The sequence below is a fragment of the Falco biarmicus genome, chromosome 4 (assembly GCF_023638135.1).
Source record: "Falco biarmicus isolate bFalBia1 chromosome 4, bFalBia1.pri, whole genome shotgun sequence".
Classification (NCBI taxonomy): domain Eukaryota; kingdom Metazoa; phylum Chordata; class Aves; order Falconiformes; family Falconidae; genus Falco; species Falco biarmicus.
The window spans coordinates 1,050,198-1,078,028 of NC_079291.1; the positions used below are offsets into that span (position 1 = coordinate 1,050,198).

The window sequence follows — 27,831 nt, forward strand, 5'->3', positions numbered from 1 at the left end:
TGTTTTTCTTTCCACCTTGGCAGGAAGTCAGCAGTTCTAAATAAACAAATATAAAGAACTCTTGAGTTTTTCATTTGCTAGGCCATAATAGTTACAGGCTGTTGGGGAGACATACCAAGCAGCAGGGAAATACTCAAGAACCCCTGTATTAGCATGAGGTGTAACGATACACCCGAGCGTCTGATGCGCAAGTATGACAGGAGTAGGTTTTTTCATCAGGGTTTCCAAGCAGTCAGGTTTTGTAGCAGCTGTAACGTGGTTGTAGGCTGTCCCTGAAGGAAAATCATGGTCATCTTTTGAGCTGCAACCCCTCTTTTTAACAACTTTCAGAGGATAAACATTGTACCTTGCTCTTGGAATTGTGTTTTCCTGAGATGGAAGCATCTAGTTTAGGAATGACAATTAAGACCTGCAGTCAAAATGAGATTTTAGTTTTAACTTAGAAAGGCTGTCAACTAAGTTACAGCTCATTAGGGGACAGGCGAGGGACTCCAACAGGCAATTAGAGAAACATTGTTTTTACTTGTACTCTTCACCAGACCTGAATATAATAAAAAGTAACTAACTATTCTGGAAGTAACTAACCTGCTGCTACAGTAGCAGGTAAGTCCCAAGGGGAAAGTCAGGGTGGGGGACTGAAGCAAGGATGAACATGTCATTTGCCTGTTGCTTTTAGAAATGGTAGCCCAAATTTTCCAGAGATTTTTTTAAAGGTATCTGTCACTCAAAGGGCAATACTGTTCATTCCTCCTCTGGATATGAGGAAGGTATCAAGGAACCTTGTGAGCTGCAGTTTCTGTGTTTAGTGTTGGTATTTGCAAATACGAACTTTCCTGTTGCTACATAAACACTCCTAAAATCCACAAACATCTGCAACATTTTATATACATAGTTTATGTTAAAGACACAACAAATCCAGGCCCCAAGTGGGACATCCAACTGGAGACCACAGTTGAAGCCCAGCTCAAGGAACTGACTCCAGCAACGCCACTCATTTTTGTAAGGCTTCTTCCAGTGGATCGAAAGGAAACTAAGGAAGTTTATGAATGTCTAGTTTATAAAAAAAGTTTATCAAAAGCAGAGGGCCGACTTACAAAAGCAAGGAGAAGCCAGCTAAATGGGTTCTGGCAGGAGTAGTTTTACTCTTGGCGCTTTAGCACAAAGCATTCACTAATACATGCTGCTTTCTCAATCTACCTTGCAGTTAACAGAAAAGGAGGTAAGTATTTTTCAGTCAGCTGGAGCAGGAGGTTTGCCTCACAAAACTACAATCCTTAGTGTAACACTTATGTGCTCTGTGTTGTTATTTCCTCATTCGTCAGCGTTGTGTTCATGTGTTTCTCCACATAATGATTATTGGCCTGCAAGCATTCCTTTATTACACCAGCTACAGGAAAGTAAATGGGAAACATCAGCATGGGGGTGCAGTTTGACTCACAGGATACTCCTCTTGATTATTCTTTATTCTCTCTACATAAAAGGAAACATATATCTTAACAGAATTTTAACATAATCATACTGCGATACAAACATGTTGCATTTAAACAATGTTGTTTGAAAACTTGGGTGTACACATGAAAAAACATTAAGTATGAACTGTATGTGAAAAAAATAATCCTGAACTCCGATTTAAACCAGGTAACCAGTTATGACTGCTGGAAGGTAGTTAGTTCAGGCAGCAGGTGCATCACACAAAAAACGCTGGTAAGCAATTCTTTTTCTTTATTGTGAAGATGTTTAAAAGTTAATTATTTTTTTTTTTTAATTTTTTTTTTTTTACAAAACAGTCTTCCACTTTCATGTTTCAGTGATGAATTGCACTTTGCAATAAAAGTCATCCTCCCACTGGCAGGTTGCGTCAGCTTTGGCTGGAATATAATGGCATTCGGCTGAAAGTAGCCTTCCAGTCCTTGCAGAGGCAAGTTCCATAAACTACAGGTGAAGGAGTAGGTTCAGAAAGTGACGGCTGAAAAAATGAATCTTTATGGTCAAGTTTGATCTTTATGGTCAAGTTTCAAAAGAAGGGGGGTGTTGTTTCTTTAAAGGCAAGGTATGCTTTACAGGTAGTTATTAAAACATCCTTTCTGCAAACTTGGATAATTATATAAATAAAAATATTGCTCCAACTGATGAAGTTCTCTAACATGTGGTTGTGTAGCTCTATTAGAAATTAACCACTCAAGGCTTGAGTGCCATTTCACTTAATGTATAGGTCTGTGCACGTAGATTTCTCTACCAAAACGTTTTCCTGAGAGATCTTTTGCATAAGACCACATCAATTAAGAAGTTCCCAACACTGAAATGCATATACTATACTCTACAATTCTAACTTATATAAAACATAGTAATAACCTTTTGAAGTTAAAATTTGTCAACGTATTAACCAATCGCAGGCACAGCTTGAGTTCGGTGTTCTCAATTGTCGTCCGCCAGTTGTTTTTGTAAACTAGAAGACATGTGAGAAAACAATGTTAAAGTGCTTTTTAGGAAACTCAGGTTCCATTTAGGAAACTCAGACAATTTCCATTGCTGAAGATGACAGCTTCCAAAATCGCACTTCTGTATGCTTCAAGCAATCAATACAGAGTTCAAAAGAGGCAAAAGCATTTCAAATCCTTATGCAAATTAGTTGTTTACATAGACAGTATAACTCACTTTAATGAAGCTGATTTCTGCCTAGGAAAAACCTGAAGTCCAAGAGACTTTTTTTTTGCATAGGTCCAGGATCTGCCCCAGGCCACAGAAGTCAAGTATTAATAAGGGCTACAAGGGTTTAAAAAGGAATAACCACAGGGCAGGGCCCTCACCTTTCCAGGTACTCCTTGACGTTGTTGTAGCCGTAGAACTTGGCCAGGTGGATAAGCATGCCCGTGGCACAGCGCCCATCCCGCCGGCGGCAGTAGCTGCAGTTGCACACCCCACGACAAGGAGGACAGATCCAGGCCTGCAAAGAGGAGAATGTGGGAGGGGATGGTAACGGCACGCCATGAGTAAGGCTGTATTTGCCTTCCCATGGCTCAGACACACACAGCTATGGCTTCCCTCTGTGTGACCGACTCTTCAGAGCAAGGTTTGAAAAGCTCACATCAGCCAGCCAGCCAACCAACCCTAACACTTCCCAAATGCTGTGGGATTAAAGAAATTGTTAAGTACTACACTGTTGGCTTGAATACTTCTTACTCTGAAGACTCTGGTTCGCTGACATGCTCAGTATTAATTTTCAAATGAAGGCATCTGTAATGCCTAACGATAACTCATCCTGCTAGGGTGACCATAGCACACTCCCTAGAAAAAGATGGGTACCCACTGTGACAAGTCTCTGTCTGCTGGTATAGCATGATGCCTGGGACTGAATTACCCAGCGAGTAGGTGAAGTCAGGCATCTCCCAGCTGCCCAGGACGCAGCTTCTAAACATAGACAGGCAGGTGCTATCAGCCTGCATTACAGTATAGCAGCCACTGCCACACTGGGCCAGCACATCAGAGCTGTTAGTTCTCCACTGTCCTTCAGAACAGCCCAGAAGCCCAGCTCTACAGCAGAGGTGGGGGAGAGGAGGTCCCAGAACAAGCTGAACACAGAGCACACTATTCTGCTGAGAGGTCCTTCCACGCACCTCATTCCCTGGCAGCTGCCTGCGGTCTCTCCTTGCTCAGGGCCTCTGGGGACAACAGAGAAAAGGGAACCAACCCCAAGAATTTTAGGTATCTTTCTCCTTTTTTCTCATATCTAAAAATTAGGATCTAAACCAAGGAACGTGCTTGGCATGCCACATTACTGAGAGCGCTTAAAAATAAAAAAAAAATTGGCATTTTTCTGATTTTTCTGGAAGTTAAGAGATTCCTTTTCTTAAAAGCTGTCATGCTTTCCCTCCACTATCTGGTAAGCACATGGAGCTTCAAAGTACAAAGACGGGTGGATTATAACCCAGGTCCAGAACCTTCCACTTGAGTTCTAAGATCAGTGTCAGTTGTAACAGTACTACAGAACTTCTTATGGCAAAAAGCTTTGAACACCATGTTACCATGAGCGTATACTCATCACAACTTACAAACAAAACCATAATCATTACACCTTCTTCCTAAGCCCAAGTAATTATACTTACTGGATCAAGCAGTGCTGATTTAACATCTTCCCCATATCGATTTCGAAGACATGGTCCACAAAACTGCCCCCTTACTCCTCCACAGCCCTGCTTGCGACAGATTGTCTTTGTATCAGTTGTCTTTTGTCGACACTGGTGGCAAGTACTGCCCTAAAGTTGGAAAGGAGGAGAAACACCTCTGTATGAAGGACATCTTAAATGCTTGTTACCAAACTTTCTTCATATATCTGCCGATAGCAAAGCACAAACTTCAAACCAAACTCAAATTCAGCAATGAAAATCTTAGTAAGAACCGTAAGTTCTGTTGCTGTGGTAAATCATACAGTTATTTAGAGAGATGGCAGGAATTTTACAGAGACAGTGCCCAGCCTCGGTTGCACTGGGAGTTTCAAACTACACTAACCTCATGTCATAGTTCTGGTTCTTTCTTCTGTCTAGGAAAAAGCTAGAACTATTCAGAAAATGACCTTGTGACTCATCATACAATGAAGCATAAAATATATCATAATTTGATCATCTCTATCTTCCTCACAATAACAGCCAGATCCAGTGATGGAAAGGAAGGACTTTCACCAAAACCTTCAGAAACTACCCAACCCTTACAGAAACATCATTTCCAGGAGGTACAAAGAACAGCCGGGATCACTACTACTTAATGGTACAACCACCACCACCATCACATTTATTTAAAGTGAGAATAAAAGGGATGTCAGCTCTTATCAGAGATGAGTCATAGCTATAGCAAATTCCATTTAATAGCCCTATGACAAGAAAGCACTTTGCAGAGGCAGAAAGTTGGTGGGGCATATCAACCAGCACAGGCAAGCCCACAGAAGTCTGGCAAAACTTTCAAAGTTGTGCTTGTATAATACAATGCCAAGCTGCACCCTCCAGAGCGACAGGAAAGCCTACCTTTTAGCAAACACCCGTGAACTATTCAGAGACTTTCAATTTCAAGCGCATGGACACACTAAAAAATACAGCAGCTACTTACCAGAACTTTGTCATAGATTTTGTCTTTAACAGTGATTGCAATGTTGTCCAAGTCCTCCTCAGTAATATCCTCTACTGAACGGTAAGATGAATACTTCGATGATCTCCTTCTTTTGCGTGCTCCACAATCCCCCTGCTAAACAAACTCATCTCAACACCTTTTTCTGGTGTCATGAAGACTCTGTCACCACACTTGGGTGACAAATTCTTTCACTTATAATGCAATGCAAGCTAAACAGGGTGGACTACAGGCTCATGGACCACTAGAAAAAAAAAAGGGAATGGTTCCCAAATTATCACCACCTCTTTCTCTCCCTCTCCTCCCTAATCTTTTCTCTACTCCATTTATTATTCATTCTCTTTATATGTTCTTCCTTCCCATCGTTGCTACCTCTATTTCCACAATCCCTAACATGTTTTTCTGCTACCTCCTTTTCTTTGCATTCCCTGCGCACCTCCACTGTAACACTTCATACTCCATTTCTTCCCTCTCAAAATAAGGAACTATGACCATTTGCCTTCCCATGGTTTGCCTCTTCCATCTCCTAGCATACTTTCCAATTGCCTTCTCCAGTGACAGTCTCTAATGTCCTGCAAAAAACCTTCACTGAAGTTAGGTTTGTCCTGTCATACTCAGCCCTTTCCCTGCTTGTGTTTTTGGAAGAGTCCTCCACTCTAGTGAGCGCTCTTGTTTTTGCCTCCAAATATCTTTCTGTTTGATCCCTTTTTCATGTACAAGTCTCACCTGATCCTTAGCCTTCCCCCTACCCCACTCTCAGCACCTCATTTGTTTTTCACCCTAGATCAGCTCTGTTCTCTTCAAAATAGTCATTTACCCGCCCGGGTTCTCATTCAGTGGTACTCCACCTATTTTAATAGCCAAATTCCTCTACAGTTTCAACTATACCCAGCACCCGCTCCCACAAGCAGAACTGGGATCCAGCCTGTGCAGATGCAAACTTAAGAGTCTTCCTCAGAAAGACCATATAGTAAATATAACCGAGACAAATGACTACCATAAGCTAAGGGAGGAAAAAACCAGATTTTAAAAAAGTGGGGAAGAATAAAACTGCAACTTTTGAATGGCTAGCTAGTACGTCAGCAGTTCGTGGGTGCAGATTCCCTTCATTTGTTTTCAGTTCAGCTATATAACTCCTATCTTTTTCTCAGTCTGAAGATAGAGTTGATCTGCTTTGTCACCTCCACCAGCCCCACTGCCTTGCCACTCGGAGGCCTTCTGCATTGTGCCCTCTAGTAATTTTCAGGTAATAAATAGATCATAAGTAAACTGTCTTGTTATGTTTGGATAACAGAGATCACAAATACAGCCCAGTTAATGGGTGAAATAGGAGGCAGAAAGGCCTGAAGATAACTCCTTTTGTAGCTAATCTCATTAACTAATGAGCTAATCTCATTAACTTCCTGTAGGATGTGATGTCTGCTCTAAGAGCTGGCCAACAATTCAAATGTTTCCTAATCCCTGACTGGGAGATCAAGTCTGGCAAGTACCACACTGAGTCTCTTCTTCAAGATGTTTTGCTGTCTACAGCTACGGAGTTGTTCTGCAAATTTGACAGCCGGCACAGTAAATTTTTCCAAGGCAAAATTTTCTGGTGGACGAGCATTTCTGGTTGGGTTCATGCGACGTGCTATCTGGCCTTCAGAAAATGTCCTCCTTGGGATTCTCTTCTGTTTCTAGAAAGAGAAGAAGATTCCAGTAACTGTCCTTGCAGTTATGTCTGTTGTATTAAAACACCAGAAATAATCTGAAAATGTCTGTACCACACTTGTACTATCATGAATTAATCTGCTCTGCTCCCATCCCTTATTTGTAAAGCCAAACCTCACCAATTTCTGGCACTCTTTAAGTGTTCCCCCTACATGCTATACATTTTTGCTCCTTTTAAAACACCACACCTTCACAGTTAAAATTCTATTACAATCAACATCACAGAACTATATCAAAATTTTATGTACGGAATATTAAGGTAGAAGCTAGCTCTCACTGTTCTCCAGTAGCTAAATGTTCAGATTTTCCCACAATCTGAATATAACTCCAAAGAATAATCCCAATTCTAGGTTATTTTCTTTTGTATCTTGTAAATTGAAAGGGCATTAACAAACTGCTTCTCCTACTTCCAGTTTCCTAAGACCTGGAAATTACTATGAGGCACAAGATACCCTCTTCACATTGTCACACCTGCCCACTACTGCATGACTGAATTCATGCTACAGAAGTCCTGTACGGACACTTTCCATAAAGGCAGCTACTAAGTCTGACAATATAAACAAGATGTAGGAAGCAAGTCTGCCTGCTACCGCACACTTCAGTTATTTCTGTCAAAAGAAGTGAAAGGCACATTACAAGGAGACAGGCTGGAAGTCAAAACCAAGCAGATGAGGTAACAAATACTTCTGATGCCCTCCCCCTTCCTCAAGTAAAGATACTAAATAAAAGTAGCAGGCTTATGTATTAAAATTATGTTTACATTTCTATAGCATTTAACTAGAGCTAGCAAGGTTCCAGCCTTTCAAAGACAGTGTAAGTTGGCTTCACCTTTCCACCTGAGCACCACACCAGCATTTCCACATGGGCTTCCCAAAGACACGGCCCTTCAGTTTTTCCTCAGATCTCTTCAGTTTATAATATATGTGGAAGAACATTATAAAGAACCTAAAGAAGCTGACAGTTCCCTGCTTCTAGACAAGAAAAGTCAGTATCATTCCAGATTCATGCTGAAGTGGTTCAATTTCACCAATAAGAAAAGCCTGCAAGAGGGGAATTAACAGGATCTAAACCCAAAGGAAAGCAACTACTCTTCCTTATTCCCACATACAGACATTTGTCTAGCATCCCAACAGTATTTCTGGGGCAAAAATGATAACATCATCTCACCTTGGTCTCTGTATTTCTTCATAAATTATCTTATAAAATTCCACTTCCTCAAATAACCTCTGATACTTCAATACTGACCAATAGCAAATCTATACAAATAAAGCGACCAAACCCAAAGAAAATCAGAACAAGCTTGGTGAAAGCGTTTCACCAGGAAACACACGTTAATCCTCAGTCTAGCAAAAACGCCTGTCACTTCTAGCCAGTACCAGAGACTTACCGAAGGAGCCAAGGTGGGTGTTTTCACTGGGAACAGGTCGGGTATGGAATTCAGTTCTGCCAGCAGCTGGGCAAGCTGAAATCAACAGTGATGCTGCATTGAAAATTCACTGCAAACTTGCAAATAAGCAACACTTACCATCCACTCTTCACATGCACTCCAAATTATATCTAAACACATAAAGTTTCAGTGCATGAAACCCTTCTGGAGGCATTTTATCTAAGTGGGGCTCATAAAAAGGGTTCATTTACTCTTGAATGAGCAAAACTCTGTAGGCAGTGCTGACTTCACAGCTCCCATTAATTCTTACTGAGAATTAGAATTGGCTAGAATTACGTCCAATCTTGTTGAAACAGCACTGAAGCAGCACATTACAACATGGTTAAAATATCTGTGACTGATAAGAAATGCATAGTTCATATGAGGGAGAAAAGGAAGACAAGGTGCCCTTGGTCAGAAGGCTGTAAGATGTTGCTTTCTGCCAGGGAACTCAGACCGTCCCCTTCCGCAGTGACGTTGCAGCAGGGAAACTTTGCTCATTGTTTTTCCACTGGTCCTTAGTAGCAATGCCTAGAAACATTCCGTTTTCAGTCATGACAGCTCTAGTGCTGATTTCACAAATGCTGCAAACCACAGCCAGTAATGCTACATGGCACTGCTTTGTGCAGATACACACAGCAACATGGGTACACGCTCATTTACAAAGTCATAAACCACCGAAGGCCCACTGACGGCTCCCCTAACCATGGCGTATGCAGCATCAGAAGCTGCTTCAGCAGGATGACCTGATGCACTGTGTAGATGTCCTGGAGGTACCTTTCAACAGAAGCAGTGGCTGACAGGTCCAAAAAAATACTGACCTGTTCTGGAAGGCCAGGATGAGGCTATCTTCTGAAAAGCCAGCAACAGCAGGGATGAGCCAAGCTGCTGGCTGTCTCCGAGACCGCCATACCAGTCACGAGAATAAAAGCTGGATACAGCATTTCTCAGTAAATAATTCAGTGTGGCATTTATTAAAAGCTATTTAACATCATTACAGTACTGCAATTAGTATGCTAATGAATTTTACAACGGTTGAAACTAGAAGGAAAAGTGAAAGGTGGGAAGGGTGGAAGGGTGACAAGACCAACACAATAGCACTGAGGGTACAAGACAGATTAGATACACAGGTACAAAACTAAAGCACGTTTTTATGTGGGAGCTGCAAGCCCACACACCCAAGAGGTATACACCCAAGACTGCTTGGAAGCTGCCATTTTTCATGGAAAACAGTAAAACTGAAGGAGCCACTGAGGATCCGACATCAACTCAGATTTGCACAGCAGCGTGATAATTAAATTTGCACAGCAGCTGGTGTCACACTGGACAGCAGAAGTGCTAAGGAATAATGTGTCTCTCTCTTACACACCTACACACACACACACACATGCTTTCAGTAGCAAAGCGTTAACTGTAAACTTCATATCCCGTAAAACTGGAAAGGTACATTTACCATCCTTAGCAGTTTTTAGCTGGCTTTCCAACCAGTAACCGCAGATCTGTCAGACACAAATGAAAAGTACAAACTCTTGTGCAAATGTTACCACCAGCCACCTGAATGGAACAGCCAGTTTTCTGACACGTTCTGGATATGACTGCAACTTGGGCATCTGTCACTTTGTTGACATCCACATACAAAATGCTTGGTTCAGCTCTGGTTTTAAACTTGAGCTATCTAGTCCTACTTTTTTAAAAATACTTTTTTTAAAAAAAAAAAAAATAGAGACTATTTTAGGGTAAATGTCTGAGTGTTGATGGTCCTCTAGTGTTTTCCCAGGTAGGAAAATTCAAGCACAAACCACTATGAGATTTTCCCAAAGTGCCAGCACAGCACCCGCAGGGACCCCAAAATTCAAGCATGCTGAAGCTAAGTACTTGGATGTAAGCGTCAGAGAGCAAAGCACTGCTCGTAAGTCTTACCATGGCTTTATTTTCTTTAATATTCATGGCTCTCTTAAGGAGAGCACTGGAGCTTTCCTCCTGTGTTTCTTTAACGTCTTCTTCAGATTCTGAAGCAGAGCCCTCTAGTTTGTCCCACCGCTTGCAACTTATTTCTTCTGAAAGAGGTACAAGGGATTCACTGTCCTTTAGGGGTAAGTTAGAAAAAACCTGTTCAGGCACTTTTTTCTCAGATGACTTTCTGGTGGGAAACTGCAAGGCAACACGAAGGCCAAAGCTTCTTCTCTTGGGGGAAACCTTCTTCTTCATCCCTTCCTCCTCTTCTTCCTCACTACCCAATAAATTAGCGCGTTCTTCATCACTCAAGTCTGACTCCATTGCCTAGAAGCAGAAGAATCCCATGTTACATTATTAGCTGTGACACAAGAAATGTCGTTTTTAAAAAAACTAATTCTAGGCAGCAGTGTCACCACCCAAAGACACTGTCATAAACGCACCTAAATCAACAGATTTTTAAAAGTTCAGGGTACGCACCTTCTCCTTGTGCAGAGCCCAACACAACATCTACATATTGTCTGGGATACAGACATAGTGTCTTCAGAGGAACAATCTTGCCCAGCACAGTTAGTCTGTAGAAGTTGGGGAAGAAGTTCTCCCTTCTCATATGTGATGTTACATTAAATAAAGCTTACTTTCTCTTTTTAAGATAACACATTTTTCTTCAGCATAAGAACAAACATCACAGTGTATCAGAACATGAGGTTTACGAAGAAGAGACAGAGAAAAAGGAAGTCAACATATACATTCACACATAGGCAACTACCTTTACCGGAACTCCTTTCTTGTTCACATCCACCTCACTTGAATTGAAGCCTTCAAACGCTTCTGTTTCAGAGTCAGTGTCTTCAGTGAAAATCCTCTGCAGCTCTTCAGTGAGGTACCTGGACTGGTATCGACGCCCCTGTAAAAACACCAGCCAGTAGCTGTTAGAGACAGTCAGATGCAGAGCAGTCACAATAAACAAGTTCGGAGGTTCAAGCAGGTACCAACTAGATGGCAACATACTGTGAAAGCACTTTTCAAGGCAAAGCCCATCAAAAGAAAAAAGCAGAAGACTTTCACAGTGTCAGGACTGAGTTATTTTAAGTTGGCAGCGTTTTTTTCCTCATGTTGAGCTGAAGGCTTTCACTGAGATGCTGGGGAAAATTTCTTCTTCATCCCTTTCTCCTCTTCTTCACTACTACCCAATAAAAATAAACTATCAGTTTTCTTACATGTAAATTATGTTGGTTTGTGTTTTTTTCTGGATGTAAAAAAACAGGCCTTGAACGGAAGAAAATACAAACCACAACTGCAGCAAAAAGGAGCCCTCCTTTTTTTCACTTAGCAGTAGAAACAACACTGTCCTCTGGGCTTGCTGCAGCAGGACTCGGGGCTCCGAGATGGATTCTGCTCCTTCTCATGCTGTTACACCATCATTGAAGTGACAGACACCAACATAAAACCACGGAGCTTTGAACAGCCTGACTAACATCCCTCCACCTTCCAACTGCCCAGCTCTTTTTTAATGGTGCAGTTTGTAATTGAAACAAGTTCTAGGGTAGACAGATCACAAATTTCTGCCTACAGACTAGGAAGTAAAAAGTCAGCCCATGAAAAAAACTAACATCTCGTTAAAACGCTCTTCATGATACGCATGTTACATACCAATCACTTACTAAATCAGAAATGTATTTCCATACTTCCAATCAGAATTAGTAGAAGACCATCTGTCAACTCGTCCCCTTTAGTGTCCTGAAAGATCTGTTTATGGTAGGAACACAACCCATGTTCACACCACATCTGCCTCTTCAAAGTCAGCAACACTCATGTTTATTTCCCCAATTTTCCTGTGCTATTTTTAACTCCCACGAGACAAAAAAACAAAAAACAAAAAAAAAAAAAAAAAGAGAAGAGACCTCATACAATGCACTTGCCAATTCTTCCTTTCAATTCCCTCCCTTCCCTGACTTTAATTACACAATATCTGGTGAAAAACAGAGACAATAGATGAGTGGAAAAACTTATATGGGAATGGGAGGGGGGAACTACTGCATGTGCTGTTTCTTTACACTTAAACATCTCCTACAACTTATTATGGGTAATTGGAATGAGTTTTCTCTGAGCAAAATTACTTTATTCTTTTGTTGATAGGTGCAGTGCAGCTGCTTCAGAAAGGAACAAACATAAAGTTACTTAAAGTTAAAATTGCATTTCTTGGAAGAAAACTGAAGTTTTTATGCATGCTGTGTTTTCATGAAATTCCAGAGCGAAGGTTAGGGGGCGGAAATAAGCTGTTTGTTAGCTGAAGTGACTAAAACCAAGACAGCTAGAGCTATGCTGTTACACCTATGAAGAATGCTCTACACAAGGTAAAATATACATCCAGGATACCTATAGAAATGGCTGAAACTTAGCAGAAGTGCAGAGATTATGGGAGCAGGACTGCAGAAAGGTCTGAGGAAAAGCAGACATGCAGAGGTAACAGCCTGGATGTAAAAATGAGGCATTTGCGCCTCAGCATCCAAGGGAACACCTGATGCACTAACATCCCATTTGCCACCCTGGTAGGGCAGCTGCCTTGTTCTTCTCCCAGGAATTTTTCTGCTGCAGAAATATGCCCATAACACCCCGTATTGAAGAAACTCAAAGCATTCAAAAATAACATCACTTTTCTCATGTTCCTGCAAGTACATATTACGAGCACTTTTATGGATGAGCAAACTGAATCATACAAAGTAATTCTTGCTTTGGGTCGTCCAGCAAGTCTGATAAAAGTACTCAAATCACAGCATCCGCTAGCCACAATTCCCCACTTCCCAGCTGTGATGGCAGTATCCATCACAGGCAGGACCAGGGTTAGTCACTCACAAGCCCTTTATCATCCCAGAATAATTTTATGCTCCTTGGGTCTAGTCTCAAAAGCCATTAATGGGGTTGGTTGCATACATAAGTCCCATTTGCATCAAGTGCCTGCTCTAAGATGTACATTTTGTTTAAAGTATAAGATTAAATGCGTGTCTTTACTCCAAATTGGAACTGAACTTCCCATCATGCACTTCACACCAAAACCTTCTAGTTTCCTGCACAACAGGTACCTATGGTCTTTCTCAATGACAGTAGTGTTTGGCATCATAAATGGATGGAGCTCAGGATAAAGAAAAATGGTGGGCTTATTGTACCATTTAGTGGTAAAGGAGTTAAACTCAATACTGACGGAGATTTAAAATAATTCTCAGGCCAAGGGAAACACAGGAATGGTGAGAAAGGCTCCAGTGCCAGCTGTAAATTTGGAACAAGTCTCACTGGGATTCCCAGTAACGCATGCTAAAGTAACAGTACCTAGCTCTCCCATAGCATTTTTCATCACAGGATTTTAAAATGCTTTGCAGCAAAGATCATTATCGTATCTCCATTTCACAAGTTGGGAAACCAAGACACAGAGAAGTAAAGGAAGGTGCCTGCAGGCTCCAAGCAGGCGGCAGAAGCTCAGGCTCCCGTACAAGGCTCCCCCTCTGCCATCACCACCACTACTTCTCATTGATCCTTCTTCATGCTCCACACAAATGTAAGGGCAAGCCACCTCCTGGCTTTCTGAAGTTACCAGTACCATCTAACAATAAGGTTACAAAGCAATTTAGAGCCCAGTCTATTTCACTACATTTTAGCCACCACCTTTCTCCATAGGACAGACTGTGTCTCTACCCCCAAATGGCTTCTGCACCCTCCTGAGGCCATTCGTCTCCAAAGGCTCAAGAATAGTACACACTTGTACAAGCCTCACTCTGTCTGTTTCCTTTGCTAACACTAGTCATCTTCCTTGTCTTCAGCACCTCTTTACCAGGTACTGACCTGAGGGACTAGGAAAAGGGAAAAGAAAAAAAGGAAAAAAAAGAAAAAAAAAGTAATTTTCAATGTTGTTATTAATGGAGTGGCGGGACCTTTTAAAGAGCACAGCTGACAAAGGTATATTTTAGCACATCAGCCCATATCTACCAAGTATATAATTATAAGCTTCTGAAAGACTGAAAACTAAAGTTTCTGGCAGCCAAGACAGCACACCAGGTGTCTTCCTTTCTTGCGAATTCAGCTGGTAACTCCAGCTACCAAATCAGAGAATTAAAAATACCAAATAATTATGCTGATCTAAGCTGCTTCACCATTAAGAGAGCAGACAACCAGCAAGTCTCAGGACCAAAGCCAGAAGCTGATGGTTTCTGTTGGTGACCACCACTAAAACATGATTTTCGTGCAGAAACAGCACTGACAAATTAGTGTAGAAACAGCACTGAGATAAATTTCTGGAAAAAATACCTTGAATCTGCGTGCTCACAAATGCCCATCTATTACTATGCATTTCCACTGTCTTATGTGGCCAGGGTGCAGCAGTCCAGGATGGCAATTCTCTTTCCTGCTGGCTACACTTACCTTTTATACAAACCCTAAAAAGGACAGCCAGTTTCTATACATTTATTTTTAACACGAGGACTACAGATCATGGGTTTTGCTGCGAGTTACGGCTCGCACAGCCTTGACACAGGCTAGAGTACTACTGCACCCAAACAGTGTAACTAGGCCATGGCAATCTGTTCCTACCTTTTTTCCTGAGTCCACGGAATCAATACTAGCATAGCCGTCCTTTGACGACAGCCACCTCTGTCTGGAAGCATCATCTTGGAATCCCAGAAAATCTTCAGTGTCACTGGGGGCATTAAAAATGTCAGTCACGTCCTTGGGTATCTGTTTCTGGTCCAAAATGAGACAGAGAATACAAGTCAGACATGCCAACTTAATAGCAACACTCAACGGTACAACTTATTTCTGTACTCCTATGCAGGTGCAAATCTGTATCACCAAACATGCTATGCGTGAACTGCACCTCATTTAGCTAAACTCCAGGAAAATTCCGTACAGTTTCAATCCCTAAATACAGACTGCAGATGTGGGGCTAGGAAGGGGCTACGACATGCGTGGTGTTTAACTCCACAGAACAGTACTTCTCGGACATAAAAACGTGTCTGCCTCATCTTTGCAAGCACGTGCTCAGGGCACCCTTTATGCCTAGTGAAATCCACCACTGCTCCTCCTCTCACAGAGCAAGGATGGCTCAGCGGTGGGGAGTACACCTTCAAATATAACATATGCTAAACAAGTACAGAGAAACCTTATCAGGAGATCCGGTACCAGTACTGTTACATGTTTTAGCAGGTGCTTAACTAACTCCAAAAATAAAACCAATGCAACTCATTCTCCTCCATCAGTACTGCTGCAGAGCTTTTTCTGTGACCATCGGCAAGACAGTGAAAACCCACTGTAACCGAGAACATTTCTTGTTTGCTAGAAGCCCGTGATGTAGCCTGCCAGGAAGATGCACTGCCAAGGGCAGGCAGCGGCACTTTCTGAGGTGACCAAGGTCACAACTTCAGAGTTTGCTAAGTCCAGTTACGGCATGGAAGCGGACTTATACTACCACATCCAACCATTCCCCCAGCCACACACTGCACCAAGCACTTTGGATAAGCCTCTCCATGTAATGGGCCAGTAAGGAAGCCTTCAGACAGCTCCCACCTAGGCTGCTTCAGGATTTGGTGTGTGGAAGGATGGGATGAACAGACCCATCCTTGAAAACTGAGGCAGAAGGCAGTTTGCCAAGTTTCAGAACACGGTTTTACACATCCCAGTATCATTTACAAAACCATTCTGCCGTTCACAAAAACGCTGGGGGAGAAGAGTGTCCGCATCACTCACCACCAGCTTGACATTTCTCCCACATCCCCAGGACACGTACACATCATGTATACTATTCCTACCTGAAGCAAGCCTCTCTGCAGCTTCTAAATCTGCATGTGGACTTCCCACTCCTCTCATTAACTCACAGGAACATGAGATCAACAGCTGCCTGGTGGGAGGGGCCAGTTCCTCATCTGAAGGAGAAAGTTCTGAAGGAGAAAGTCTCCAGCCCTGAACATTCAGGAGAACATCCCCAAGACGAACTCCAGAACCGAGAGCAGCATGCCCTTGTCCACTGCCATAGACAACCAAGGTTGCTCACACAGGGCCACATATGATTATTTTTATTATTATTTTACCTTTTTATTATTTGTGCCAAGGTGAATAGCCCTAAACAGCTCAGTCTCCAAAAATAATGTTGCTGACAAAATTCCAGTTCCGTTAAAAGAGCAAGCAGCACCTTGACCAAAGCTTCACTCTCTGAAATAAGCTACAGCAGTGGGCATACCTGGGCTTAATTTTATTCTTGCTCTGCTTTTATAAAGCTGCTGTAGACTGATGCAAAACTGGTCTCCTGTTGCTTGAGTAAGAGCAGAACTCACCTCTGAACAACTGACCCTCACAGGCGTAAAACAGCATGACCCAAGCGCTGCTGCAGAAGGCATGCTGTCTACATTTGAACCCCTTTGGACATTCCCTCACCCCCACGTCTCACAACGAGCAGCCAGAGTCTGCCTCCATGGCTGTGACGGAATCCACCCAGCACAGAGCAGCGTTAAAAATGAAGCATTAGGCATTTTAATGGGAAAACATACAAGGAGCTTTAAGCCTCGTTGCTATGAATATATTGCTTCCAGGAACCACTGCGTTAGTTCTTGTGCTACTGTACAGCCAAGTTAGGCACAGAGTAATCACAGCAGTGGCTAACTAATTTCTTGTTCTTCATCATCTATTATTTCTGCATCTGCACCAGAGGAGCCATTATGGGCATGCAATTACTGATTTTGAACAAAAAACAAACAAACAAAAAATTCCTTCCCAAGTAGAAGACCTCTTTTGATCTTCATGCGTTCCTGAATACTAAGGTATGGATTTAAGTAACTTACTGCAAAACGTCAAAGATTTTTAGTTTGTGACTTGCTCCCCGCAGGCTGACCATGAAAGAATCCCATTCCGTCGCTGACGAGTCCCCATTTCACCAAAAAGGCTTAGGTTAATAGCAGGTAACACCGGACACATTCACCGTGGGCGTAGCCCAGGAGTTTAAAAAAAAGCACCCTCATGACCAAGCTTGCTCATCGCCAGGGTTTCTACACCTGAAATCCAGCATTTCTACACCTGAAATCACAAGTCACGTTTATTCCCAGGAGAAGCCCACTGCCAGCAGCAGACAGACATCAAAGACGCGCCTGCACCAAACACCTCTGCTGTGATGGGTTGGTTCGCTGTTATCTCCTGTGCAGTCCTGGCAGCCACAGACATTTCCATTTTTAACTCTCAATTAAGATACATTCAGAAACTAATTTATAATCAGCATCTGAGTCCAGCATTTTAAACTCTGTCAACAAAGTAGCATACGCCAAGAAAGAAAATACCTTTTTGCCTGAACACAAATGTCAAAATATTAATCTATTCTAAGCACTTGAAAGATGCCCACACTTCAGGAAAGGACCCCTGAAAAAGGCAGGAAGGCAGAGAGGTGATTAACATTTCAAGCTTGCCCAGGGAAAACATTTCAACATGAACAGATCACAGGTCCAGACACAATGGTTTGCAGAAACGCTGCAGAGATGTGAGTAATACTGTCTTTTGAAGATACCAGCTACAAGAAGCCAAGTACTGAAAGTACTGAAAATCTAGTAAAAGCTGAAATAAAATCACAGCTGCTGAAAAAGTCAAAGTCTTATTTCTAGCAGGAAATTTTACACCTACTGAGGTCAGTTATGTTTGCACATAAAATACACTTACTTGTTTAAAACACTCACAAGGTACTTTTGAAAAGCAGCAGAAAACATTCCCCACTACAAACAGCATACAAATCCAACAATTGCCAACAACCAACCCTAACTATTTCCTTTCAACAAAAGATCAAAGTTCAAGATGGCCCCATCTCTGTCTCCCCTTCGCTAAAGCTGACAAAACACCGCAGTACACCCAGGAGCGCACCCGGATCCGTCGGGCTGCATGGAGGAGAGTTCCCGTTCCCACAGAACCAAGAGCAGGCAGCTCGTGTGTGCCCACGGGGGCTGGCAGATCTGTCACCAAGGGTGACAGAGACTGAAAGCAAGGCTGGCAGGGATGTCAGACCTGTTTTGGCAACGCTCCCATACTCCCCACGAGTGATGGAAAAAGTAAAGCACCTGAGGTGCCCACCAAATGTCAAACCAACATTGTTCCAAGTGCCATCCCCACAAATTCCACCTGTCTTGTGAGGCAAGGAAAGAAAAGCCTGCGGTGAGCTGTTTTACTTTCCACATCAACAGGAAGAATTCTTGTGTCTCAAGCAAAAAACCAACTTTCTGGATACCAAAGCCGAAACAGGTGCAACTTGCCCTTCTGCCAGGCAGTGCCCTGGCAGGCGGTGAGGACGGAATGCTTGCCTGCATGCACACCTGCAGCTTTGGGGGGAAGCATCAGAGTTATTTCTACACCACTGTCAAACATATTTGATTTTTTTAAAGAGGCATTTGTACATACTGCCAATTGTCACAACAGCACACTCTTCTCTGACAATATATCGTGAGTACATACTGTGTGAAAAAGCACGACTAGATGTAATTCTTTATTTTCGCAACTACCATGAAAAAAAATTAGTTGGGCTGTGTTCCCCTCATTCAAAATTGCACAATGTATAGACACTGCTATTTGAAGCAGAGGACAGATAATTTCTAACGTTCAGGCTCAGTCAGACTGAAATAATCCCAGCTGAATCCCAAACACATACTCCCAACAAACCAAACTTGTCCAAAGTCACACCTTCAACGTGCGCTGGAAAACCTCTTGACTTGTCCCGGGCTCCGTACAGCGGCAAGCCCCGGGCAGGTCTCTCAGGGGTTACAGGCACTGGATTTGGCTCAACCGAAGAGGGAAGCACTCCAAGGCTGACAATTACGGGCAGCACAAGAATAGAGGGCCCCAGTCAGAATGCCGATAGGTGCCAAACCAAAACCCCACAACTATTCACAAGCCAAGATCTCGGTGTTTCCACTGGAGTCAAAGACAAACAGCATTGTGCGGAAGCTTAATTTTACACATCATACGAACGCCTGAAGGATGTGGAAGGCAAAGAGAGGCGAAGTCGTATTACAGTGCAAAAGGACCACACAACTAGATGCAGAGTCAATAGGACTGTCAACACCATCCAACCTGCCTGAGATTCAAAAGCCGCAACTAAATCTAGGAAGGCAAGGAAGATCCCAGGTGATCTCTGCAATTTCTCAACAGCTTCACAGCACAAAAACCTGAAACCTTCTGGACAATTCCTGGCACAAGCGGCAGCAGGGTGAAAGGCAAGTGAGTGTTCAGAGAAAAGAAGGAACAAGTGATAAAATACGCAGTCATCACACAGTTTCATGATCTTTGCAGGGGTACTTAGATTCCACCAAAGGTGAAAGTAGATTGTACCTGAGCCTGTACATCTGTCACAGCAACAACTCCTGGGACTTTCAGGGTAGTTTCCCCTGCCCCTGCAAAAAGTTACGGTAATTTCTACCTCAGTCAACCTGCTGCTAAACCCAAGCACTCCATGAAATTATAGTAAATTCATCTCTTTTCAGAACAGTAGAGGACGGTTTCTACATTGTTGCTTTTTTAAAAATGATAATTAAATAAGCTAAAACCCAATTACGTAAGCTACTGATAAAGTAAAGAATGCCCAACTATCATAATCACACGGCAAGTCATTTAAAACGTTACCTTCCATAGGCAATATCTACCTGGAAACTACCCCCACTTTTCAACAACGCTGATAATAATGTCAGTAACAGCATGCTGGCATATGAGCACAGTCCAAACACTCTGTCAACCACTACCATCTCTTCTTTTGTAGTATCTAATCCCTCACTGATCCACACTGTTATTTCCGAATTAATTCTGTGTAATTCAAGAGCATCCCTTTCATTTGTGGCGGTGCCTAATTACTTTCCAAGCCCCGGCATTCCAAGGAAAACACTTCTGTACGCCACCATAGGCATGCAACGCATCCCCTGCTCGTGTCTGGACCGCTAGCGGCCAAGCATTCTGGGTGCTTTGTCAGCCAGCACCCCTTTAATGAAACCCATGTACTGAAACGGTGGTGCCAAGAACCTGTTAAATTAGACTCTAGGATGGGAAATGGAACCGAAGGTCCTACAGTTGAGGACAATTCCGTACCACTGCCTTCCCTGGCAGCTGCTGTCAATGGGGGCACGTACCCACTTACCAGCCAGTTTGTCAGCAGACGACCGGTGACTTCAGACACATGGAAACCTTCACCACCACATCCTTCTGGCTCAGCCGGGGCTGAACCCACTCCTCACAGGGAGAAGCAAGAGCCTGCAGAAGGCCTTGCTCTGCCAAAAACGAGCTCCCATGAGAAAAACGAGGGCACCGAGAGCAGACTGCTTCCTTCTCCCCTCTGCCGAGCCTTACAAGGAACATGACGTGTGCCCTTTTAGCTGTGTGGCAGAGGTGACCAGCAGACAGGAAGCATGTCCTTACAGCACCAGAGGTGTGAACCGTGTGCTATTTGCTTCTAGTGTATCATGTCCATCGGGTTTCTCCCCAAGGGTTTTACAGCACCTTTATCTCCACGCTGCCAATGGAGAGCCTGAGTGGAAGGGTCACAAAGTCCCCAAGAGGACAGGGATCCTAACAGCGCATCTACAACCCTCCGGGTCCCACAGAAACCCACCTCAGGCCCTTCCATCAGCAAGACCTGAGTCGCTGGGCTTCTCCTCGCTCCGTCCCACCACCTGGGACACCCACCACGAGAAGCGAGGTGGGTGCACTCGTGGATGTATCCAAACGTGTGTCAGGCTCGGACCTGCTGGTTGCACTGACCCACCAGGCGTTTTGTCCCCAACCCTCCAGCCTTACCCATAACCAGGTGACTCAAGCAACGTGACGGCGGCATTTCAACAACAACAACAACAAAAAAAAAAAAACCCACCACACAGATGATGGGCCAAAACGACAAAAAAAAATTTTAAAAAATTAATCAGCTATTTCAAAACCGGCACGCCCAGGCTGACAACAGACTCGTTAATTAACAAAGTTCCTCCACCACAAGCAACGCGCAGCCCAGCTGCCTTTCTCCGGGACGCTGCAGGGCGCCGGGGCCGAACGCCTCCGGGCGGCTTCCACCCCCTCTCCGCAGCCCCGGAGCCGCCGCGCCACGTGGAAGGCGCCCGGCGGGACCGCGGGCCGCCGCCTTCACCGGGACCGTGTGTGGCGGCGGCGCGGGGGCCGCAAGCGTTGCCCGCCGCTGGCGGCGGCGCCGGGGTCGGCGCCGCCGCCAGCGGCGGGCAACGCTTGCGGCCCCCGCGCCGCGGGACGGCGGACAAAGGCCTCCGCTACCCCGGCAAGGCGCAAAGCGGCCGGGCCGCCGCCTTACCGCTGCGGCCCGGCCTAGGCCCGCCCGCCCCGCGCAGCCCTCAGGCCGCCTCACCTCGCCGCGGCTCCCCGCTGCCGCCGCCGCCGGGGCCGCTGCCGCTCCCGCCGCCCGCCGCCGCCGCCGGCCGCGCCGCGCCATGGCGCAAGGAAGCGGCCGCGCTGCCGGGGGAGGGGGAGGAGGAGGAGCGGGGGGCGGCGGCGGGGTGGAGCCGGGCGGCGGCGGCGGGAAAGGCGCGATGGGGCCGGGGAAGGCCGTGCGGGGCCTTCGCGGCCTGGCGGGGGCAGCTGGCGCTGGGGGCGGCCTCGTGGCTTCCCTCAGCACGGCAGCGAGCCCGGAAGGAGCGGTGTTGCCTGGGGGGGGTACGCTTTCCTCCGCCGAATAATTAAAAAAAAAAAAACCAACCTTCATTTAGGTGGTCCGGGTGTGAAGTGCGAGCCTTCTGCGAAAGTCTAAAAAACAACAACAACAACAAAAAGAAGCGGGGGTGGGGGTAGCGATGACGTGAGTTTAAGCGCTTTGTGCCAGCGTTCCCCAGTGCCCCCCGCCAACTGCCCCGAACTGGGCAAGCGAATGTACCAGGTGAAAGCCACGGGGAGCGGAGCTGATGCCTTTCAACGGCACCTGGAGAGTTCAAATTTCAAAATATCACAAATGGTGGAAAGTCAATCAGATCAGAGAAATTAAATTGGGGAAAAAAACCGGGGCTGTGTCAATTTTAAAAGCATTTTTCCCTCCAATAAACCTACTGGTTTAGTGTATTCTTCCACGCTTCAGCTAGCAGAAAGAAAAATGAACACAAAGACATGCAAACTAGTTTCCTCTGAATAACCTGTATTCCTGAATGAACAGGGTTTTGTTTGTGGTTTTTTTTAACTTCCATTATATGCATTGCTTTATTAATCAAGGGGGTGGCACTAGATAAGGCACTTTACCTTACAATTACTTGGTGAATGAGTGAGAAGGCTAGCCCCGCTCCCGAAGGTGGCTGGCGGCAGAAGGAGGTTGGTGCCCAGCTCCCCCGGTCCTGCTGACACCGTGAGCCTTCGCTTGTCGCACGCAAGGTGAAGCACTCCAGGCAGGAACATCTCGAGATGGTATTTTCCCACCTGCAGCTTTGGTAACAGAACGGTGCACTTTCCAATATGGTTGTCATTAAGTTAATGCCTGCAATTAGGGCACATTTTATAAAGTTCCCTTCCCTTTTCCCATTCTTGCGCCTAAACATTTCTCCCTTGGTGGGCCTGAGAAGCACCCTCTGCCTCTGCCACCATCCGTCTCAGCAGGATGGCCTCTGCGGGCGGCTCACAGCTAAAGAGCCCTCTCGGGGACGGCGGTGAAGCCCCTTCAGTGTTTGCAGTGCCATGAAATCAATGTGCCTTTACCGTTCTCTGGCTAGGATTCCAGAAAACAGAACGCTCAACGGCTCGCTCTGAACCGGGGGCTGTAGGGGTAAGGTCTGCAGGCATGTTCCACACTCAGGTGTCTGTCTAGCAGCACGTGGGTGAGCTTCCACAAGCCCTCCAGTCTGGATGGTTGGACCAAGACAGCAAGAAACTCACTTGCCCACATAACCTGGTTGAAATAAACCCATGATAACTGCCTTTATAGTTCTTTATAGTTCTTGCATTGATAAAAGCAAATCAGATGAGCCAACTTCAGCCCACTGTAACTTGCCTTCAAACCCAATAGTGAGTTGCCATGCTAACAAAAATATGTTCAGATTGTTTTGACTATTTTAATACTTTCTGGATGCCATTGAATTGAATGTTATATTTTAATTTAGGAGAGCGCTCCAAAATGCGTTATGGAGCCTGCCTACTGTGAGTTCCCAGGCCTGACTGGGTATTTTAAATACTGCACTGTAAATACGAAGTTAAAATAAAAGTCACAGAAAAGTAATGTTTTTGTAGGAAAGTGGAGGACAGATGAGAAATGGCCATGTTCTGCCCCTCTCTGAACAGCCACCCTAAAATGCAGAAAAGCCTCTCCTTGCGCCATGGTATCTGATCCCCAGTGTAACACATAGTGGACTAACTACCCATTTAAGTACTTCCAAGCCTTTCTATTCCAGCCACACGGAGAGTATTTGTTAGGAGGGAATGTGAGGAAAGTAGTTACATGCAAACAAAGAACCGTTTAGCCAAAGGAGGCCATTTAAATACTGGTTTGCATTGCATCCACTATAGAGGCACCTGCCGTTGTCACTCAGGCTGCAGAAATAAGAAGCTTTGGGGATGAGGTGGGGAGGAGGGAATTCAGTGGAAGACAAAATGGGGAATTATGTGTAATATCAGCAAAATTGAAATGCAGACTTCTTAAAACATGAAAGAATAAAGATCTCTTATGCGATACGTTCCTAAAAGACGTGCATTTTACGTATTCCACTGCTGACCCTGGATTTGGTTCTTTCACTTGTCCCCAGCAGGCTATGTTATGAAGCACTTCGTTTGTTAAAAGCTGTCAAGATGCTATCTTGGATTGCGAACAACAGATTTGAAGTGGCTGTGTTGACTGTCCTGTGCTAAATTAGAGTGAATAAAATTGCATTCCGTTACAATAGAGATGTGAAGCTATTATGCTGTTACAAATACATTATGAACTGCCTGAGAATGTCTTCAGCTATTTTATGCAATTTGTTGGTTTCTCTTTTTTTCCTGTTAACTTTTTCCTTAGTTTTGTACTTTCACAATCACTCTCCTTCCCAGCATTTTCAAGCCCTTCGTGTGAGCAATTGCTTTTTATGTTGCTCCGTTAGAAGTGTATTTTTTTTTAATTTTGTTAGTTTGATTTGTCTGCAGCTGTACCTCAAATACTTCTTAGTGTGGATTTTCCATCACTGAATTCCTGCCCATTTTCTTTACCTCTTTTTCATGCTACTTCAGTTTGTTTTTCTAACCCCCAATAGTTTTTGTATTACTGCCTTGTCAGTAGGATCTCATCAGCTGCTCAGATGAAGTTCAGCTGGATTCTGGGTACTCTTCAGCTTCAGTCTTATATATTAAGCCTGAATTATTTTGTGACAGCTGGGTCCAGAATAGGTTCTGACCTGGCTCATCATTCCGTGAGAGCATTTCTTACGTCTCAGTCCAGGTCTTCAGACTCCTAACTATATACAATGAAACTCATAACAGTAAGTTCTGTTTTGTGATCGGTGTGACCACTATAATCAGACTATAACTTTCCAAACAGAACAAATGGGTACTGAAGGAATTATGACCCGCTCAGAATACGTATCATGTATAGCAGACCCATTGGTTTATGGCGACCACCTCGCTAATGTGCTGATGCACACTAAAATCACAGGACAGGACCACCATCTCTCTGAAGTGGCCTTGTAAACACAAAATTCATTTGCCACTAGTTTGAAATGAACAAATACCACTCTAGGTTATAACTGTGGGCTTTAGTGCTGTAAATTTACCAAGCTGGATCAACGTTAAAATCAGTCCTTGCTCCTGAGCTCTCTTTTCACTGCTCCGTCCAACAGTTTCTAATTTGGGGGCCATTGTAATCACAACTGGGGGCTTTGCCCCCATCTTGCTGCCACCACGTTTCTCTGAGACCTGTCAAGCATTTTAAGTAGCACGCACTTTCCCACACTTCTCAATGAATGCTGACATACCTAACTTAAAAGGATTACTTTCTGCTGAGAGGAATTGTAATCCTCTTTTCCTGCTCTGCAAATCCTCTAGTAAGTGAAAAAGAAAGGCCAAGATCTGTTCTGCTGTGCAGAGCAAATCACCATCTCAGAAGGTATAGAAGAAAACAACAAATCTAAGATTTACTTGTGGTCACGCTTGTCCAGGAGCTGTGTCCCTGACTATTAACTCATTGGCATCTTCCATCACTGTTTTTGGTGCTTTGATATTTTCTGTTTTAGTTTCTAACAGCTGTATGAATACATGCACAATGGCTATGGGAATGGTGCTCAGGACAAAATGCTTCTCTCAAAGGTATCTACAAAGAGCTAGATACAGAATTGCCTTAACTTGAACCCAGTTTTTAATATTACATATTCTGTTAACAAACCCCAGAAACATACTTTTAACTTATATAAAAAAAAAACCACTCTGTTTTTTCAATCTTCCTAAGGTCAATTTTGAGAGTATTTTCAAAAGCTGGCTCCAAAGATGCTGCTGCTGCTGCTGCAGGTTTGTGCTCCAAGAGTGGGGCCAGCAATACCTGGCACAACAAAAGCACAAATGTTCCTGCTACGTTGATTTCCACCCACCCATCTCAAAACCTTTCCTCACATGTGGTTGCTGTTGCAACAAATTGGCTTGTGGGTGAGTCTGACAGCAGTCTGGGTGATGTTATGCCACCAACCGAAAATGAAGCCTCAGGTTATTTATTCTCTTACAATAGTCGCATGGATGCTGTCTAGGAGAGACTTCGCATACACTCATATTGCCCTTAAAGGAGCTGCAGTGTCAGGGGGGGTTACCAATAAAGCTTGCATTGCTGGAAATTTCATTTTCTTGTTTCATATTGCAAACCAGTATTTTGTTTCCAGTCATTCATAAAGTAGATGAACCAAGATTAGTGTCCCCTCAGCCTTTCCATTGCACTTACTAGGCAGCAAGCTGTACTTACAAGGTGGACGAACACCAGCTTTTACCTTCCTCACAGGACGTATTTTCCTTTCCAGTACACTACTGCTGCAGCAAAAAATCCACACTCCAAATTTATAAGAGGATCCGTGGCATCCTTTCCTTGATCTAATTCTGCAAGTCTCGGGTCAAGCTGAACAGCCATGTCCTTTGCTAATTCATCCTGAAATTCCTTGATGATATTTGGAGGCGCCATGTGTTTTTATTAATTCTTAGCTGTATTTTGGACAACTCGGATGGACGGATGCTTCCAAACTGTCTGTGAGGGGGCTGTGTTAACTTTAGCAAATTCTTCCTTGGGTAAATTCTGCAGCATCAGCAGAGCTGGTCCATTGCACTTGGATATGGGAAATGCCCTTTCTCTCCCCTACCTTCCCAGCCATTCATCTGGGACAAACGAGTCTTACTGTTTCAGAGAAATGAGGTTTGGCTTTTCCCTTTGGAGAAAGTGTCATTTTGTATCTCATGAGCTACGATCATCTGATCTTTCTCCCCCCGCTTTCCATGGGTTGAAAAAAAGGCTAGGACCATATGGCAATGCCCCATGCCATCCATATTCTTTCTCCTGCATCATCCTTTAATTTCTTTCTGAGGCTGATCTGTCGGTTCTGTAAATCCTGCTGAAGATCATCGTCGTTAGTTGCCTGGCATAAATTTCCTCCAAAAAATCTGCTATGTCCCTACCAACTGCCAGTCCACTTTGACATCTGAAGCTGGGAGGGCAGTGCACTCTGATTTCTCGTACCCAACAAAGCCTTTGCATCAGAGCTCTTCTCTGGTATGAAAGGTCACTGTTCACAACTTCTTGGGATGCTTCAGGCTGTTATTTTCATGGATTTTGGCAAGTTCAGTTTGAATTTCAAATATATTAGTCAGTATTTGAGTTTTCCAAGTACTTCCACCACCTGACAGAAGAGTTTCTTCAGCTCAGTTACATCTTGAATCAATGGGGTTTTCTCCTGGGCTTCTGCATCTCCCCTAAAAATCATCTGCATGATTTAAGCAATGAGTTGAAAGCACAGAAAATCACAGCTTGTTTCATTTAGAAGTAGAAAATGAAGATAAGTGCTAGGTACTTCTTCAGTGCATTCCATTTTACTTACAGTGTGCTTAAAAACCCTTCTCTGCAATCAAACAGGAAACAGAAAAAAAAAATAGAGTGTTTTATTCTGGATAGTTCCAGCCCTTTCATCCCATCCAGTTGTCTACCCAAAACTAGAGTTCACTTTCTATTAGCGTCTGTTCAGGCCATGTGCCCTCACTGCTTTCTACTTCTGAAACCACTCAATATCTCAGTCCTGTGTTTGTATTCACACTCCTGCGAAAGCCTCCCTTCTTTCCTCTGAGAGAATTTTTGCACTGGCATTTCATATGGCCAACGCTTTGGCAGGTGGTCTCTGATACACTAGCTCATTTAATCCATAAAAAGCTTAATCACTTCTTTTACATGGCATGCCTAGAATCCAGCTGCTGGACCCATCAGATTCAACCTGTATTAGACACACTCATTAGCAGCTAACAGTATGTTTCAGCATCACACATACTGTCACTTGCCATGTGGGTTTGCCTGTGAATATCCCATCTCTACATTAGGGCTGAGAGTATAGTGAAAGGAGGGAGGAAGAATGTTTTTGCTGTCCAGGTAGTTTAAATTTCAGGTGAAGGAGGTGGTGTCTTCATTCTGCAATCTTCCCCTTTCCTTCTGGTGC

The 27,831-nt window shown here is 44.0% G+C and overlaps 1 protein-coding gene across 3 annotated transcripts; it reads right to left on the reverse strand.

Annotated features, from left to right (window-relative positions):
* Positions 1–1,442: 1,442 nt before the first annotated feature.
* On the reverse strand, positions 1,443–21,737 carry CDCA7L (cell division cycle associated 7 like). 3 transcript variants are annotated; one of them, XM_056336902.1, is made up of 10 exons: positions 21,567–21,737; positions 14,786–14,935; positions 10,974–11,111; positions 10,172–10,531; positions 8,213–8,287; positions 6,606–6,791; positions 5,098–5,229; positions 4,104–4,253; positions 2,808–2,944; positions 1,443–2,446 (listed from the first exon to the last, which is right to left on the reverse strand). In XM_056336902.1, the coding sequence occupies exons 1-10, from the start codon at positions 21,648–21,650 to the stop codon at positions 2,416–2,418; spliced, it is 1,443 nt and encodes a 480-aa protein (XP_056192877.1). In that variant the 5' UTR covers positions 21,651–21,737; the 3' UTR covers positions 1,443–2,415. The 3 variants fall into 3 exon arrangements, with proteins under 3 accessions (XP_056192877.1, XP_056192878.1, XP_056192876.1); XM_056336903.1 differs by having other exon boundaries at positions 5,098–5,232; positions 10,980–11,111; positions 21,567–21,734; XM_056336901.1 differs by having other exon boundaries at positions 5,098–5,232; positions 21,567–21,730.
* Between the last annotated feature and the right edge of the window lie 6,094 nt (positions 21,738–27,831).